The sequence below is a fragment of the Anas platyrhynchos genome, chromosome W (genome assembly GCF_047663525.1).
Source record: "Anas platyrhynchos isolate ZD024472 breed Pekin duck chromosome W, IASCAAS_PekinDuck_T2T, whole genome shotgun sequence".
Lineage (NCBI taxonomy): Eukaryota > Metazoa > Chordata > Aves > Anseriformes > Anatidae > Anas > Anas platyrhynchos.
In genome coordinates this window covers 1,182,816-1,198,242 of record NC_092620.1, presented here as the reverse complement: position 1 = coordinate 1,198,242, position 15,427 = coordinate 1,182,816, and the positions used below count along the sequence as shown (strand labels likewise).

The window sequence follows — 15,427 nt, the reverse complement described above, 5'->3', positions numbered from 1 at the left end:
GTCTTTCTCCCATTGCATCTTCCCAGTCACGGACTTGACAGGGGTGACAGGGAGCAGCCCTGCTCTGGCACCATCCCGCTCTTGGCACCCTTGGGTGCATCAGATGGGGCTGTCGGGGCAGGTTCAGAGCAGATCCCAGGAAGCAGCTCAATCACAGACTAATTAAATCACAGAACTAACTGCTTGTGCAGGACGCTGCAGCTGCAGGACCAGCCCACAGAGGTCCCCCCGTCTCGGAGCACTTATTGCTGACGGGGCTGGGAAGGCACCCTGGCTTGTGTCACCACAAGCATCCCCGCCGATCGGGGGTCTGTGGGCACCCAGCTGCCTCGTGGTAGCTGCTGGCAGTTCTTATTCCCAGCCCCAAGGGCTGGAGGCAGCGTCCGGGCGCGGTGAATCAGCCCACAGAGGCAGTGGGGAGTAGAGCTGGCAGGCTGGTGGCGGGCAGGACAGTTGCTCCTCTGCAGGAGCGTCTCCTGCCTCCAGTCTGGTTGGCATAGATGGTCCCATTTCAGCATTGTTTAAAATCCTGGCACGGTCCCATCACTTCCCTGCCTTGGTACGCGCTGCTAACTTAAAGCCTTGAGGTGGTCATGCAGGAAGGATAAATACTCCCTGTCTGATTGCCTTTCCCCCACGTCTGAGTCTGTGGTGCAGCATGCAGACTGGTATCCACTCCCCTCCCTTCTCTTAGTGCCTGTTATCTCCTGGGGCCATACTGTGTAATTTAGAAAAATATTCTAACACAGTAATTAATGTCTGAACTTCAAGAGGGATCTGCCTTTTCACTGTCTCCTTCAGAGGAAGAGAGAGGGAAAACCTTCCTGACTGCAGCCAGATGAGCTGGAGGGTGGTGCTGTTTGGGAAAGAAAATTGTATCTTTTAACGTGGAGGTTTTTTTTTTTTATTTTAATCGCTCTCACTTTTTAAAAAGCATCAAGCTTTTGAGTTGAAAGAGGGTCTTTGACAGGATTGTAAGATTACGCTCCCAGTCAGAGAGCAAGACAGGATTTACCTCTTTATCATATAAGTGAAGGCACCAAGAAGGCCAGATCCTGACCCTGTGCCACCCTGCTGCCCAGGTAGCTCCACGTGGCCAGGCCTGACCAGAGAAAATAATGAAAATATAAATCCTGATGGAAGAGGAACTGGGGGTGGGGAGAAAGGAGGAAATCAGTGTTAAGTTGTTACACCTAAAAAGCTGTGCTGGTCGTTGAGATGAGCCTCAAGAAGAGACACCTTGCCTGACCTTGTCCCCACGCAGTGTCCTCCTTGGTGTCCCCTCGGACCATGGGGACAAATGCCTTTTAGGCATGATGAAAATCGATTTCTTCCAGTTTGTGCTTCCCCACTTTGGACAGGGACAAACCAGAACGTTTGAGGTGGGCACTTGCGAGACATCTCACCTCGAGAGCAGATGATGAGAAGGGATGGGGACACCAAACTGACAAGGTCTTTGCGATGCCATGGAGCCTCACTGCTCAGCTTACTGTTTTGAGCATGGGAACATGTTTTCTTAGAAAGCTACAGGACTTTGTTTGGCCCTAGACGGTGAGCATGAAAACTGCAGTGGCATATTTTAAATAGGGGAGGGCTCTCATGCCAGAGATACAATTTCCAAGGAGAATGCACTCCCATACACACAACTGCTGACCCTGGGCTTTTCTCTCTTCCATGTAGGTTTCCATCACAGTTACTCTGACTTGCATGGGTTTGGAGCAGCTTTGCAGGCAGAGCTGCATTTAGGGCAGAGCTGAGGCCACCAAGGACAGCCAGGGCCACCAGTGTCCCCTCACCCCGCAGGAGAGGTGGGGAAGCATCTTCATTTCTTGGGGACCGACGGAGAAGGCAGAGGAAGCAGTTATGTTGGAGAAGAAACAAAGCTAGATACCATCTCACCGGATGGTCCCTCCTCCTTGCGTGGCCCTCCATACCCAGCATTGTTAGCTCCCGAAGCCCTTTCCGCTGGATGTAAACACAACTATTTGCATTTGCTGCCATGCGCCCTCAGAAGAGCCAGGAAAGCGGAGAGCATCCGGTGGGCAAGGGTGGAGCCCTTTGCAATCAAGCGTGATGGTCTCGCCACTTTTTCTTTCCATGTTTTGTGTTTCCCCGGACCCTTGGGATGAGATCACATCCTCTGCTCCCAGGGTTATTATGTCTTCAGACAGGCAGGACGAAGCTGGCCGTCTGGGTGGCTCGGTGTCCTGTGTGTGCAGACGGGGTGGCTCTATCCGTGCGCACCTTGGGGTCCCCCTCAGACAGCCCCAGTGGTCCCGCAGGTGAGGGTGATGGCCCCCACCTCCAGCCTAGTGTGAGCCATGGGACTGCCCTGGCTGGCTTGGTGAGTGACCCTATTTTCTTTGTCATTGTCTCCAGTAACTGCCTTTTAATGGTTTCCATCTTCATAGGAATCCCTTCTGCTGTTCCAGATCCAGGGAGCGAGCAAGAGTCATGTTTAATTGTTTCCCTTGTCTGAAGTGGAAAGGAGTAGGAGTTTCTCACGGCTGGGTACAGGGTTTTGTTCCTCTGGCCTTAATTCAATTTGCTGTTAAGTACCTCTTTTTTGAGTTCCTTAGGAGGCTGACAAGGAGGATAATCAACATTTTGGTTTACTTGATACAATAAACAAACTAATCTCTTCTTACCATCCTCCCAGGGAGTTCTGGTTGGGTAATAGGAGAACACAAGTCTCCTCCTCAACTAAATGCAGCACGTCACTGTAAAACAAGTAGATGCCACCAAGCCAATTCCTTCAAGTTGTCCCAAATACATTAGGGAAAGGCCTCCCATGGACACAGCAGCCATGCCAGCATGAGTAGCTCCAGCCTGTAGCTCCTTGTGGGGCCAGCAGTGCCCCATGCTGGTGGCCTCTTCCTAACAGAGCAAGTGTGAATTGCCATCGGCATCTTTTCTAAGGGGCTGAGACCAGGCCACCCCTATCAGGGAGCTGGGAAGAGGGACCTCTAGATGAGATGTAAGGGCTGGTGGCACCTTGTGCATCTTCAGGGGGCTTGAAAACTTTACTGCATGAGCAGAAGGCCATGCGGAGAGAAGGACTATTTCAAGCAGACAACTCAATGCTAGATGCAACGAGTTGGGTGAGACGGGTCTCATGAGCTGGGGTTATCCCGTTAACCCTCCCCAGGGATGGTGTGGACATGGTAAGGTTGAGCTACAGCAGAGTGGACACAGCCTGGCGTGCCAGGATCTGCCACCCGTCTTCATGCAGACCTCACCAAAACAAGCCTGGAGGCCACAGGCTGAGCTTTTAGGGTGGCTGTTCTTGTTTTCTCAAGTTATGTTCAGCCTCACCCTCTGCTGCTGATTCAGAGTGCAGTGGGGCTGGGCAAGAAGGCAGTGTGCCTTCTGCATCCCCCCCATCAGCTCCATAAGGGAAAGGTTCCCCAAACACATTTAACCTTTGGGCACCCTCAGCATCAAAAGGCTCAGCAGAGAAGATGCTGCTTGTGACTGTGGCCTTCAAAATGTCTTCTCTTTCCAAGGGCTCACTTGTTTTTTCACTAGAATCTGGACTCACCTGACTTGCCTAGCTCAGGTTATGCCCTGCATGGCACTCAGTGCCCCATAGAGTGGCGCTGGCACAGTTTGTTGGTGGGTGCAAGGTGTTATAAATGAGGTCTCAACTCAATCTGAATGTTGTAATATTTATAAAACAAATATTTCTAAAAGGTATAAAAGGCAAGTAAACAGCGCTGGGTGTGCGGGGAGTCTACACTCCACCAACATGCACACACGAACATCAAACATTCTAAATATACAGAACATTGCTTTACATACTAAACCCAAGTATGCCTATACATACGTACAATCAGGAAAGGTAACAAACAATCCTTTAAGTTCCATGACTTAACAGTCTCCATTTTTCCATTCCTTTTCCTGATTACAAACAAGTCTCCATTTTCCATTCCTTTTGAACAATATGTCTTGCTTTAAGTTGTCAAGCAACTCAGTCTTTAGGCCTTATGTATCCCGTTCTTCCCAGATCGAAGAAAGGCATAACCATCTCTTTTTCAAGGCCAATAGGGCCTGGGTCAAAAGGCATGTTCAGGTCAACAGGGGGCGTAACAGCAAAGGCCTTCGATGGCAGTAGCGGTGGGGTGGCCCATGGCGTAGCAGTCGGGTCAGTAAAGGAGCCCGCAGCTCCCTCACTATCTGGCAAGCCACATGCTTCTGACTGTGGTCCCACATGGCTCTTTAAGGCCTCAGAGACTGCTCGCCAGGTGCTGAGCAATCCCACTGCAACCTTGTCATTTTTAGTTGCAGAGTCCCACACCTTGACCTCAGTTTGGTCCCATATTTCAGGCTCATAACCTGTCCGATTGTTAATAAGGAGAATAAGCTGTAAGGTTACCAGGACAGTCTTTGTTCCTAAGGACGTATGATTCCCCATAATGCGCAACTGCTTACCAGCGAGAGGCAGTTGTGTGCATGGGTTCGCTTCTCTCAGCTCGAGCTTCTCTCCAGCTCCAGTGTGCCTGTTTCCAGTGACTTTCTGTACGAGCTTCTCTGAGCAGTTTGCTGAGTTTGGCCGAACCTATCTTCATGAGGCGATCAAAGTGCCTGTTCCCGTCCTGGTCTCCATTCTCCCAGCCTGTTCCTCTTCACTCCTTTTTCCTGCTTCTTTATTGATCATAACTTCATCACATCGTGTTACCGTCCCTTTTTTTTCTTCTTCTTCTTTTTTGAGGGCAGGCTCCCTTCTTATACCCTTCTCTCCACAGCAGTTCTTTTCAAAACAACTTTTCATTGGTCAAACAACTTTGAATGTAACAACAACAGCAAACACCCAGAAACATCCATGCCTTAATGGCTGGAGAACAAGAGACCAGCTGGAGAACAAGAAACTGGAGACTGCATGGAGTCTCCTGAATCACCCTTCTTTGTTCCCTCTAAACTCTTTTATATTCCTGATGGCCTCGTCGTTAAGAGTCCAATGTTATCTCAACCACGGGGCTTTCCAACCCCCATGGCCACATTCCCAAATCTCCCCCTTCTTTATTAATATCAACCATTTTCTCAACATGAATTACCACTCCATATATAACAAAGGTCAGGTGCAAGGTCAGCCCAGCTGACACTCTGATGCCCAGGATTGGAGAACTGATACTTCTGATGGGAGCAGATTGTAGAAATCCTGAAACTGGCCTTGCTGATAGAGTATTCTGTAATTACTCGTCCCCCACACTCTCATTTGTACTTTGCATTTTCCCCAGTCTTGGTTGTTTTCACCACCCCGTGCCTAGGTGCCTAGTGACAATAAGAAAACTGGAGCTGTAACAATCTCCTTTAGCTCCAAGAGCTGCGTGACTATCCCTATGCAAAGCAGCAGAGGAAGCACATGGATCTTATCGCAGACATCTTCCTTAAAGACTTGCAACAGTAGGTTGATAAGGGGCCTCTGGAAAAGCAGCAAATTGTTATTGATGTCTTTCTGCAGAGAGCCTGGGAAGTGCAGCCCCTCCTTTGCAGGAGGCTTTTGCTGCCGGAGGATCCATCTAGCAGGATGTGGGGCTTCCAGGAGAAGGCTGCCAGCCCTTGCCCTGTTTCCCACCAGTGCCGTGAGCCCCCCAGCAGCTGCTACGAGCAAAGCACGCGTTTGCACCGTGCTGGTCCCACTACTGTTGCTGCTCCCCAGGAGATGGCTCCTCTGCTGTCTCACCACTCTCCAAGAAGTCCCAACCATCCTGTGGCTCTAGGTGAATATTTTTGGAGGTGGGAAAGTTTAGTGCTTTCACACCAGAGTCATCACTGAGGCATCACAAAACACTGCATGCTAAGAGGCAGTTTGCGGCAAGCATCACTTATGCCATTTTGCAAGCACTATCGTATCCAGTAATTAGTGCTGTGCCTTACAGGAAGAATGCCGCTGCAGTTGTGAAGGGTAATGCACGCATTTGGCTGCTCCCACTGCCTTTCCCGGTGGGGAATGCTGCAGAGCACTATCCAGCCTGCGTGGTTTGGTGATAAGTGGGGGACTGCAATGCAGGTTCTCCATCTTGCTTGTGGCATGCGCACCCCGGAAAATGACACATAAGTACTTCAGCCTCTCTGCAGCCCCGTCTGTCTCTGGAGAAAGTAGGTAATGAACCCAAATAATCGCAGGTATGTGTAATGGGGGAGCGTGGCTTGCTCCTGGTGGTCTGCACCAACTGCGTGCGAGTCCATTGCCATTTGGAGGGAGCCAGCCAGTTCTCTGTGGCGAAGCCCAGCTGCAGGTTTAGGGCCTCTTTGCCCCCTCAAGCACTGTTGTGTACCCATTCCATGGGCCTTCCCTTTGCAAAGACTGTTGCCAGCAGCACTTGTTTCCCTTGGGAGTGCAGGGGAGGAAGGAATTGGGGGAAGAATGCCCTGCACTCCATGTAATCCCTGTCCCCCCACTACACACAGCACTCCCAGGAACAGCCCCTCAGGTTTATTTTTGCTTGTTCGCAAAAACATTTAGCACCCATCGCCCAGCGGGACGCAGAAATTCGGGAGCGGGAGCCCTCCCTCTGCAAAGATGTAGGCGTGAGCGCCTGCTGCCTCCTGCCAGTCTGCAAAGCTGTCAGTCCAGCACCAGCAACAAAAGTGAGAAGCCTTTCACAACTGAGACTGGGTATTATATGACCGTCTGGGCAGATTCTGGCATGCAGCCTCAGCTCTTAGGAAATTGAGCAGACTTTTTGTCTGCTTTCCAGCAGGAACTGCTTCTTTCGCTCACCCGATATGGGGAACTGGCTGGAGAGCAAAAGGAAGTTTTCTCTCAGCCAGCCTGAGCCTCAGGGGGATGATTACAGGCTGAGATGAGCAGTGTGTGAGGCTCACTCACCTGCGCTGCCTCTGCTTCGTGCTCCTTCCCCAGCTCCCTCGCCCGCACTGGGCAGCTGGGGTGAAAGATGTGGGAACCTGCTGGAGAGCAACCTGGTGGGGTGCAGGCACATCTCCGCAGCAGGGAGGAGCAGCAGGGAGGAGCAGCTATAAATACTTAAATAAATAACAATTCTGATGTGGGAGCGCTAAGTTAATAGGTATAGCCTGTTTACATTAAGATATTTTAAGTAAATCTAAATCTGATTACGAGGGTCGGGTTTTGATCATGCAAAAGCCACGACTGCAGGGCTACAGTGTCCCCGGTAGCTGCAGAGTGCCTGTCTGGGCACAGCCCTGATGGTGTGACCTGGCTGGCGCTCAGCCCCCCGGCTGTCCCAGGGTCATCCCAGTAGGATGGAGAGTGACATCTGACTGCAGTCTCCTTATGGCCATAGGTAGATAAGGCAAATATACCCTTTAGCCAAATTGCTGCACATCGAACAGTCTTTGACATATTCGCCCACATAACCACTTTTTGAAGCAGGCAAGAGTGTCCCAGCTCCATGGCTGGGAAGCCGGTGCAAGGAAAACCCAAGTGAAGCTGCAGCTTTCCCTGGCTACATCTCACCAGGGTAGACCAGGGTCACACGAGGAGAATGCAGCAGAGGAAGGACGGGAATCAGGCCACCATGGGACCTTCCTAATTGCCTCAGCCTTTAGAAAATCTTCCCCCAGTTTGCAGACTGAGTATGTTTGCATAAAGCCATGGGAGGGGAGCATCAGTTTCTTGCTTTAACTCCACATTTCTTGCTTTAATTTTCATGCTGTGTACTTCAATAACAAATACCAAACATAGGAGAGATGCATGTATGTTAACTTGCACCCCTGCTCCATTCCATGCTCACAAACCAGTCTCCGTTAAATACCCCAGGAGCTTGTTTCCAGGCTACCACCTGTTTATATTTGTCCCTGATTTAAACATATATATTTTTTGTTGGGTTTAAAGTAATCTCATGTTGTTTTTTTTTTTTTTTTTTTTTTTGCGAAGAATCTGTGAACTATTTGTGAGAACTTATCTCAGAGCATGGGGATTGGGCTTAACTAACTTTTTCCAAACAACTCAGCAGGAAGATAAACTTGTGGAAACTGCTGCATGTATTCAACGCCCTAGCTGGACCTTTGGCTAACACGAGATAAAACCGACAGGACCACATGCTCAGGCAGATGCCGTAAACATCAGCTTCAAAGCAAACAAACTGCTGTCTGCAGAAAGCAGAAGACAGTGAAGACAAAACTTTGAGACCAATGATAATTCCTCAAGTTACCTCTTTTTTCTTTTTTTTTTTTTTCCAGCAGTTGTGGGCCTGTAAACAAATTGGCATTTATTTGGAAAGGAAGGGAAAGAGGAAAAAATGAGTGGGAAGGAGAGATGATTAAGACTGAGCAGCAAAGCTGTGGTGTTAGCTAAGAAGTGTGACTTCAGAGCAAAACCAGTTACACTGAGCGGTGTTGTACATGGACAGCTGTAATTAGTCCAGCAGCTTTTCCCAAGTATGGCTTTCCCTGATGAATTTCGGACACTAGTGAAGTCAGTTTTCCCAATTTTTCTCCATTTTCTCCACGTGTAGTGCATGCATCCAGGGAGCAGCTCAGGACCAGTGGCACATGGCTACACTGACACCGATTTCTAAGCCCAGTGGAGTGGCAGTGGCTGTAACTCCCAGTGCTGCCAGCACCTGTGATTTTATCATGCACTTTGCGATGACATGTTGTTCACAATACCCCAGCTCCCTGTGTCAGCTGGCTGAGAATCTCGGCTTTTATCTGCTTGGAAAGCAACTGTACTTTATCTCCTGTGGTTTGAGCAGAAAGCCTGAAACGGCATCTTTGTGCACATGACAAAGTCAGAAAGCGAAGATGACAACAAAGAAGCATGTGCTAGCAAAAATATAAGTGGTTTTGATCCAGTTTTGCTCACGGCCCCTGGTTTTGTGGAGTCGGACAGGCTGAGCTCCTGTGCTTTGCCATTGCCAGGTGGACGCTGCCCCCTGACCACATGCACCAGGTTTGAAACAAGAGTGAAGAGTGAGGTAGCAGCCCCCAGGAAGATATCAACACACAGCAAGGAACTGGTAGACTGGGAGTTGCACAGGCATCTTCCCTCATCCCACACCATCAATGTCTGACCTTATGGCACCATTTGGGCTTTCTCTTGAAAGCTGCTTGTGCCTACCAGCTTGTCTTTGTAATGCAAAGATCACAGAGAGCAGAACAGGGCCTGGAGTTGGTTCCCAAAGTGGGGAAGTGGCTGAAAACATAGCCAATAAAATGCCAAAATGTGGACGGAGATCCCCCTTCACTGCTTTGAGGCCTCAGACAGGGGGGATGAGATGGTGAGAAGGGACCAGGGAAAATCCCATGCTCTCAGCAAGCAGCATTGCTCCAGAAGAAAAGTTTACACCTGAGACACAACAGTTTCACTGGAACCATTGTGCTTGCAACCATATATAATCAGCCTGGAAGGAGCCATATTCACAATGCACCGGACGTTCGCACTCTGCCATCGGGTAATTTCGTGGCTGTTGGGAGACCGTCCCAGCGGGACGGGGAGGCTCGGCCGTGAGCGGGCAGCCCTTGGGCAAGAGACCAGCACAGCCCTTCCCTCCCAAAGGGCTGCTCTGCTGCCTGGGTACAGTCATTCGAGGGCTGTGTTTCCTGGCCATGTACGTGGAATGAGTGTATTTTCTCATTACCTGCCGGGGGGATAAAAAAAGCCTTGTTAAACTAATGGAAATTTATCCTGAAAGTTGTTAATCTAAAAGATCCAGTGGGAGGAGGAGGTCGCGCATTTTCACTCATCACATTTTCACTTGCACATTTTCATTTTCTCTCCTCTCTCTTGCAGTTGTTACAATCTCAGGACGTGAAGGAGGACGCCGTGCTTTGCTGCTCCATGGAGGTAGGGAAGCTCTGATGCCACCCACCCCTCCTCGTTGCTCTGCCCCTTCTGTCCTTGGCTGTGCACGTGCCCAAACCCAGAGCCACGTTACCTGGCTGCATTACACCCAAATACAAAAGACAGCACCATGGGATAAGAGAGGCGGCTGTCACTGTGCTTCCAATGCGTGTGAATGGATGCAACCAAATTTGCTAGCCAGGGTCTCACCACAAAACTAATTCCTATCATCCTGGTTCCTTTGAATCTCTTCCAGATTCCTTCAGATCTCACCCTGTGGTATTTTTTAAGCACAAAACCACCTGTATTGGACCAAAGGCTCCGTCACACTGCCTTTGCTCATGCAGTGGCGGTGGCTCCCGCAGAGAGGCTTGCTGTGCTCAGAAAGCTTTGCAGAGAAACGATGGTACAAATATAGCACGGGTGGAATTGCAAAGTTTCATTAGCTTCGCTTTTTGGAAGTGATTGGCCCATGGGAACTGATGCTTGTCTTGAAGAGAGAGGTTGAAGTAGGCTGAAAAATTGCATCTGGATGGTTGAAATTCAGCAAAGTGGCAGGCAGCTGAAGAGGGAAGTTTGCATTTTTAAAGTCAGGACTTTTGAGAACTCTCCAATCAAATCCCTGATGCCTCACAAGCCTGAGATGGGGTTTTCTGTGGTTTACACTGCTTTAAAAACACTTGGCCATCCTTGGAGAAGAGGTGCGATGGCTGGAAATGCAGACCTTGCTGCTGTGCAAAGGGCAAAATTTGTTATGCATACAGGAGAGCCCTGCTTAATCAGATTAATGACTGGGAGTCACTGACAGCTGTGAATCAGCATGTAAATGAGGGAGCAGGTAAAAGGCAGGAATACCACATCACAGCATGCACTTTGTTTTGACAATAGCTTGATTTTTAGGTGGTATTTTTCAAAAGCACCCAGTGCTGCCACCTTTGAAGTCAGTGGGAGCTGAACCATTCACTCTTACAGCAGCCCGGCATGAGTGCTTTCGAAAGCTTCACCCATAGCACACGGCTCTGGGCAGCATCGGGGAGTGTGCTGCGGGGTGCCTGCATTTCTCACCAACAGCAGCATCTCAGCATTGCCCAGCCGGGGGAAAACTGGGGGAGTGTGAAATGTGGGTGAAAAAAAAAAGAGCAGGCTGCATATTTTTGGAAAACAGCCCTACTATGTAAATATTGCCTCTCTGTTGCTGGAGTTGGCTCGGTGCATGCCCACAAGCCATGACACAGCAGCATCTGTAGCTCGTGTCCTGCTTCCTTCCTGCCAGCATCACATTTTCAGCAGTGCCAAGCAGCTTTCCACCCCTCCAACATGGGGCCAGCTGTCCTGGCTGCCCAGGAGGATCCCCCTGACCCTTGCCCCCCAGCTACACAACAGTAGCGCAAGCCATGGCGGCAGCTCACACTTTAACAAGCCACCTCTGACCCCCTCTCTCCCAACAGCTGCAAAGCACCGGCCGGCTGCTGGAGGAGCAGCTGCCTGAGATGATGACGGAGATGCTGGCCATAGCTCGCGACAAGATGCTGTGCCCCTCCGAGTCCATGCTGACACGGTCCCTCCTGCTGGAGGTCATCGAGCTGCATGCCAACAACTGGAACCCGCTGACACCTACCATCATGCAGTACTACAACAAGACAATCCAAAAACTGACAGCCTGAGGGGCAGGGCAGGGAGGGGTGGGAAGGGGCGAGAAGGAGACATACACCTTAGCAGGATCCAGCTCTCGCAGCCAGGCAAGCACCTTTCTGATTTAAATACTTAAGCAGACAAACCCCAGCATGCTCCAGAATACGTTCGTGGGGTGGGGAGGGAGAAGCATGTTTCTTTTCAGCTGTGTCGCCAAGTGCCACCCCTCTTCCCTGCCATGTTTTTGTTTTAGGGTTTCTTTTATGAACTCATTGCTCCAGCAGCAGTGCATCCCGCCAGGTTATTGTTTGGCTTTAGAAAGAAGACAGCGAGTTGGAAAAGTGAGCCTGAGTGGGGGCAAGTATTGTTTTCACACTGTTCTCCTGGCTTGCCCTGGCCAACTGGCAGGCGACAGTTGTCCCGGGAGGACAAAGTACGACACATACTACACCAGACACTCATCACTGACGGCTTTTGTCAAGTGGAGCTTTCCCCCCCCCCTTATCTTCAACTTTCTGCTCCCCCACCTCCCCTCTGTCTACTCGTCTCCCCTTCAGATGCCAACCGGCGAGCAGGAAGGTTTTCTTATTTGCACTGGGTTTTATTTTTCTTGGTCATTTGTATTTTATTTTATTCTATTCTATTTTATTTTATTGTGAATAGACAATTGCAATAAGCACGGAGACATGGAAGTGACGCCTTCCTGCAAGCTCACAAATGGTTTACGTGAAGATGCTGAAGTAGGAGGAGGATTTTTAAGGAGCCCAAAAGCCACTGTAGAATTAATATAGCCACAGTTGTCTTGCCAGTAATCTCGCAGATTAACTGAAAAATGTGTGCCCTGAGCTGGGAGCTCCAAGAAACACGGGAAGCTGCAGCTATTTGCTCTGGCTGGTAAAGCCATGGCATCCCCCATCCACTAAACTATAACCCATTCATTTTTTGTAATTTTTTTGTTTCTGTTGAAAGAGTGCTTTGTTGTAATTACTGTCATGGTTGTAATAATACATTTCAAACCAGGCCCGTTGTAGTCGGGCCTAGTAATGTACAGGGCAATGGAGAAATGAAGACTTGATGTTCTTGGGAAACCAGTAGAGAGAAGACAAGAAGTACATGGCAAAAAAGGAGGGAAAAAAAGAAGAGGAAAACAATGAAAAGCCAAAAATACAGGTTTTGAGCATGGCTTCTAACTGGCTTCATTTCCTATCCAGTATTTGTAGGTGTGCATTGTAGAGGCACGGCTGTGTGCCCTGGTCGGTGTAAATAAGTGGTACCATGTCCCCAAGTGCAGGGTGACGTGTTCGGAGGGAGCAGGGTGAAGTGGGGAGCAGGGAGACCCTGCTTTGCTGCATGCTGGGGTGGCTGGGCTGGTGCTGGGGAGGTGGGAGAGATGGTGAGAAGGGAGAGATGGGGAGATGATGGGGGATTTGGAGAGGTGTTCGCCCAGCAGAGCTGGAAGAGCCCTGAGCATGGATGGCAAGTGAATAGCAACTAGCAAACGTCAGGACTTGGTGTTTCCTTATTTGCTTCTCTGCCGATGCTTGTACACATGAAATCCCTGCCGGTGCTCATTTTGGTGAAGTGGGAGAGGAGCCGAAGAAGCCCTGACCCCGCGGTGCCATCCCCATCTCACGTGCCTTAGGGAGCTACCGGCCTGTGTGCGAGGGACAGGAGGCTTCCCTGCCACGCAGCTTGAAGGGTAGAAACCTTCCCTGTGCACATGTGCAAGAGCTGAGCATCCTGGCCATGTGGTTTGGCACGACTTGAACTTTTCATGAGGTTGGCTGTGGGAGCGTTTCCTAATCTGCACGTGGAGCACGAGGAAAGGAGCACGAGGAAAGGAGCTGGAAAGAGGAGCTTCAGTGGTCCATGTCTGCACAGACTGATTCCTGGACTGGGGATGTAGGCCCGGCAGCTGTGTTAGCACTGCCGCAGAAAAGCAGAAAGGTCGGAAGGTGTTAGCACGAAGCTGGACTGCATCAGACCTGTCGGTGTTGGACAGCTGAGGGCTGTGCCCTTGCTCTTGGCCTTCCCAGCCGCTTGGCCCTGCGGGGAGTGGAGGACCAGAGGCGTGAATGTCGGTGTGACCCCGGAAAGTTGCCGTCAGCAGCCCCAGAGCAGCCTGGGCCCCAGCCAAGAGGCGGGTGGGGAATGGAGGAGGAGCGAGGGCTTAAACTGAGCAAATGGAGTGAAATTACCTGTAGTGAGGACAATTTGTCAAGGGACCTTTAGTGTCATGACAGCCTCCGATGTGTGAGCTGCACGCAGTCGATTGATGTAAATTAGACCCCACTGGTTGGAAACATTAATGAGGTAGCTGGGGCTAGAGAGGTGCTGCTACTCTTTCAGACTTTGGGGAGAAGACTGGAGAAAAAGATTTGCTGGGGGATTTCTGAAGGCCAGAAGAGCTTCCCTGCATCCCACTCCACACCGTAACATCCCTCGGGGCCTGCTCTCTGAATGCAGCAAAAGACAAAAAGGAAAAAAAAAAATAAAAATGGAAAAGCCTGGAGGAGCTTCGGCCTATGGCTTTGCCCTCCAATGCTGGGATTTCTCCCGTGGAAGAATTTTCCTGTGAAACCTGTCTTTTTAAATGTCTGTCGTCTGTCTCCGCTGTTAAGGTCCATTCATCCAGCCACTCACCGCTTGGTAACTTGGTATGTCATTCACTCTGTTGGTGTGTGAGAATCTAGATGTTGACCAAAAAAGTATTTTTTTTCCCCCTGGAATTATGTACGGCCACTGGCATATCTAGAGTCCCTCAGTGGGAAGCCTGCCTGTTGGGAAGGAAAGATGCCACCGGCAATGTGATGTGGAGGGGTGGGGGCAGCAGTGCGTTTTGGGGACAGAACACCCTCCTTTGGCCAAATCCATGTCAGGCCAAACCTGGGGCTGGTGTAAGGACGTGATGATGCCCGGAGCTGCCAGCTCTGCTCCCCATGGATATCCCAGCACCTGGTCCCCTCCTTCCCAGGCAAATTATTGCCAAACTGGAGGCTTTGGCTGTCTGCAAAGCAGCCTGCTCAGTTTCCCCATGAGGGATTTGACCCCCCCGTTTGGAGAAGTCTCGTTTGTACAGAGGTGAAATGAGAATGAGGGGAAAAAAGCAAAGTAAGTGATTTGTCTGGTTCCCCTCTTCCCCCGAAGGAGATTAATTAGTATCTATTCTTGGCATGATTGATGGCTTTGAAGGAAAACTTGTGAGAATAATTTATTATTTGTTTTCCTGCTTATTTTTATAACATCCCTCACTTGGAAGTCTCTCAAAATCTGAAATAGGATTTTTATTTCCCCACTAGGTACTTTATGGCTTTACACAAATTTTGCTCTTCTTGGTGTTATCTGTTAGCCAGTCCCAGTGATGCAGTATTTTTCAGGAGAAACGACTCTAAGGGTTGCAAAGTCCTGTTGATGGCCAACAAGGCTGTGGTGTCCTGCAGAACATGGATTTAATGCTAGCAATTCATTTTTTAATGTATTTATTTGCATTTGAAAAAGCAACATTTTTAATTTAATCATGTTTGTTAAACTAAGTGCTTAAAAAAAGGACAAAGGTTTTGGGGAGAATAAAGAGTAGATCTTCATACTAGAGAAAACAAAACCTCATAGTTTTCAGCATTTCAAAGATTATTAAAACAAGGGAGCTTATAACGCTTTGTGGCAATTCAGTCTTGTTTATAGAACATCCAAACCAACTCACTATGTGCTATAAAATGCATCATCTGTGTAATAAATGTTTAAAGCTTGACATTTCCCCATCTCTTTGTCAGTACGTGCAATCAGTTTTGGTGGTCTGGGGGGGACTTTTGTTTAGCTTGGAACAAAGGATGAAGGGAAAAAAAACACAACAACAACATTATGGTGTCTGCTTTGAAACGTAGCCCCTGGGTCGAGCCTCTGGGCCCTCAAGATCAACTCCCCTAGTCCTTATGGGGGACTTCAACTTGCCAGACGTCAACTGGGATTACCACATGGCCAACACGAGAAAGTCCAGGAGGTTCCTAAAGCACCTAGATGATAACTTCT

General features: G+C 49.5%; 1 protein-coding gene across 11 annotated transcripts in view; it reads left to right on the top strand.

Moving 5' to 3' along the window:
• LOC101794193 (CBP80/20-dependent translation initiation factor) overlaps nucleotides 1-15,149 on the top strand; it is a 167,227-nt gene extending 152,078 nt beyond the window's left edge. For 8 of the 11 annotated variants that reach the window (XM_072030436.1, XM_072030441.1, XM_072030440.1 and 5 more), the window contains one exon: nucleotides 5,462-8,163. In XM_072030436.1, the coding sequence (XP_071886537.1) occupies nucleotides 5,462-5,776 (315 nt within the window). In that variant the 3' untranslated portion in view covers nucleotides 5,777-8,163. The other 3 variants (XM_038169454.2, XM_072030439.1, XR_011805560.1) reach the window with 2 other exon arrangements.
• The last annotated feature ends 278 nt before the right edge of the window (nucleotides 15,150-15,427 follow it).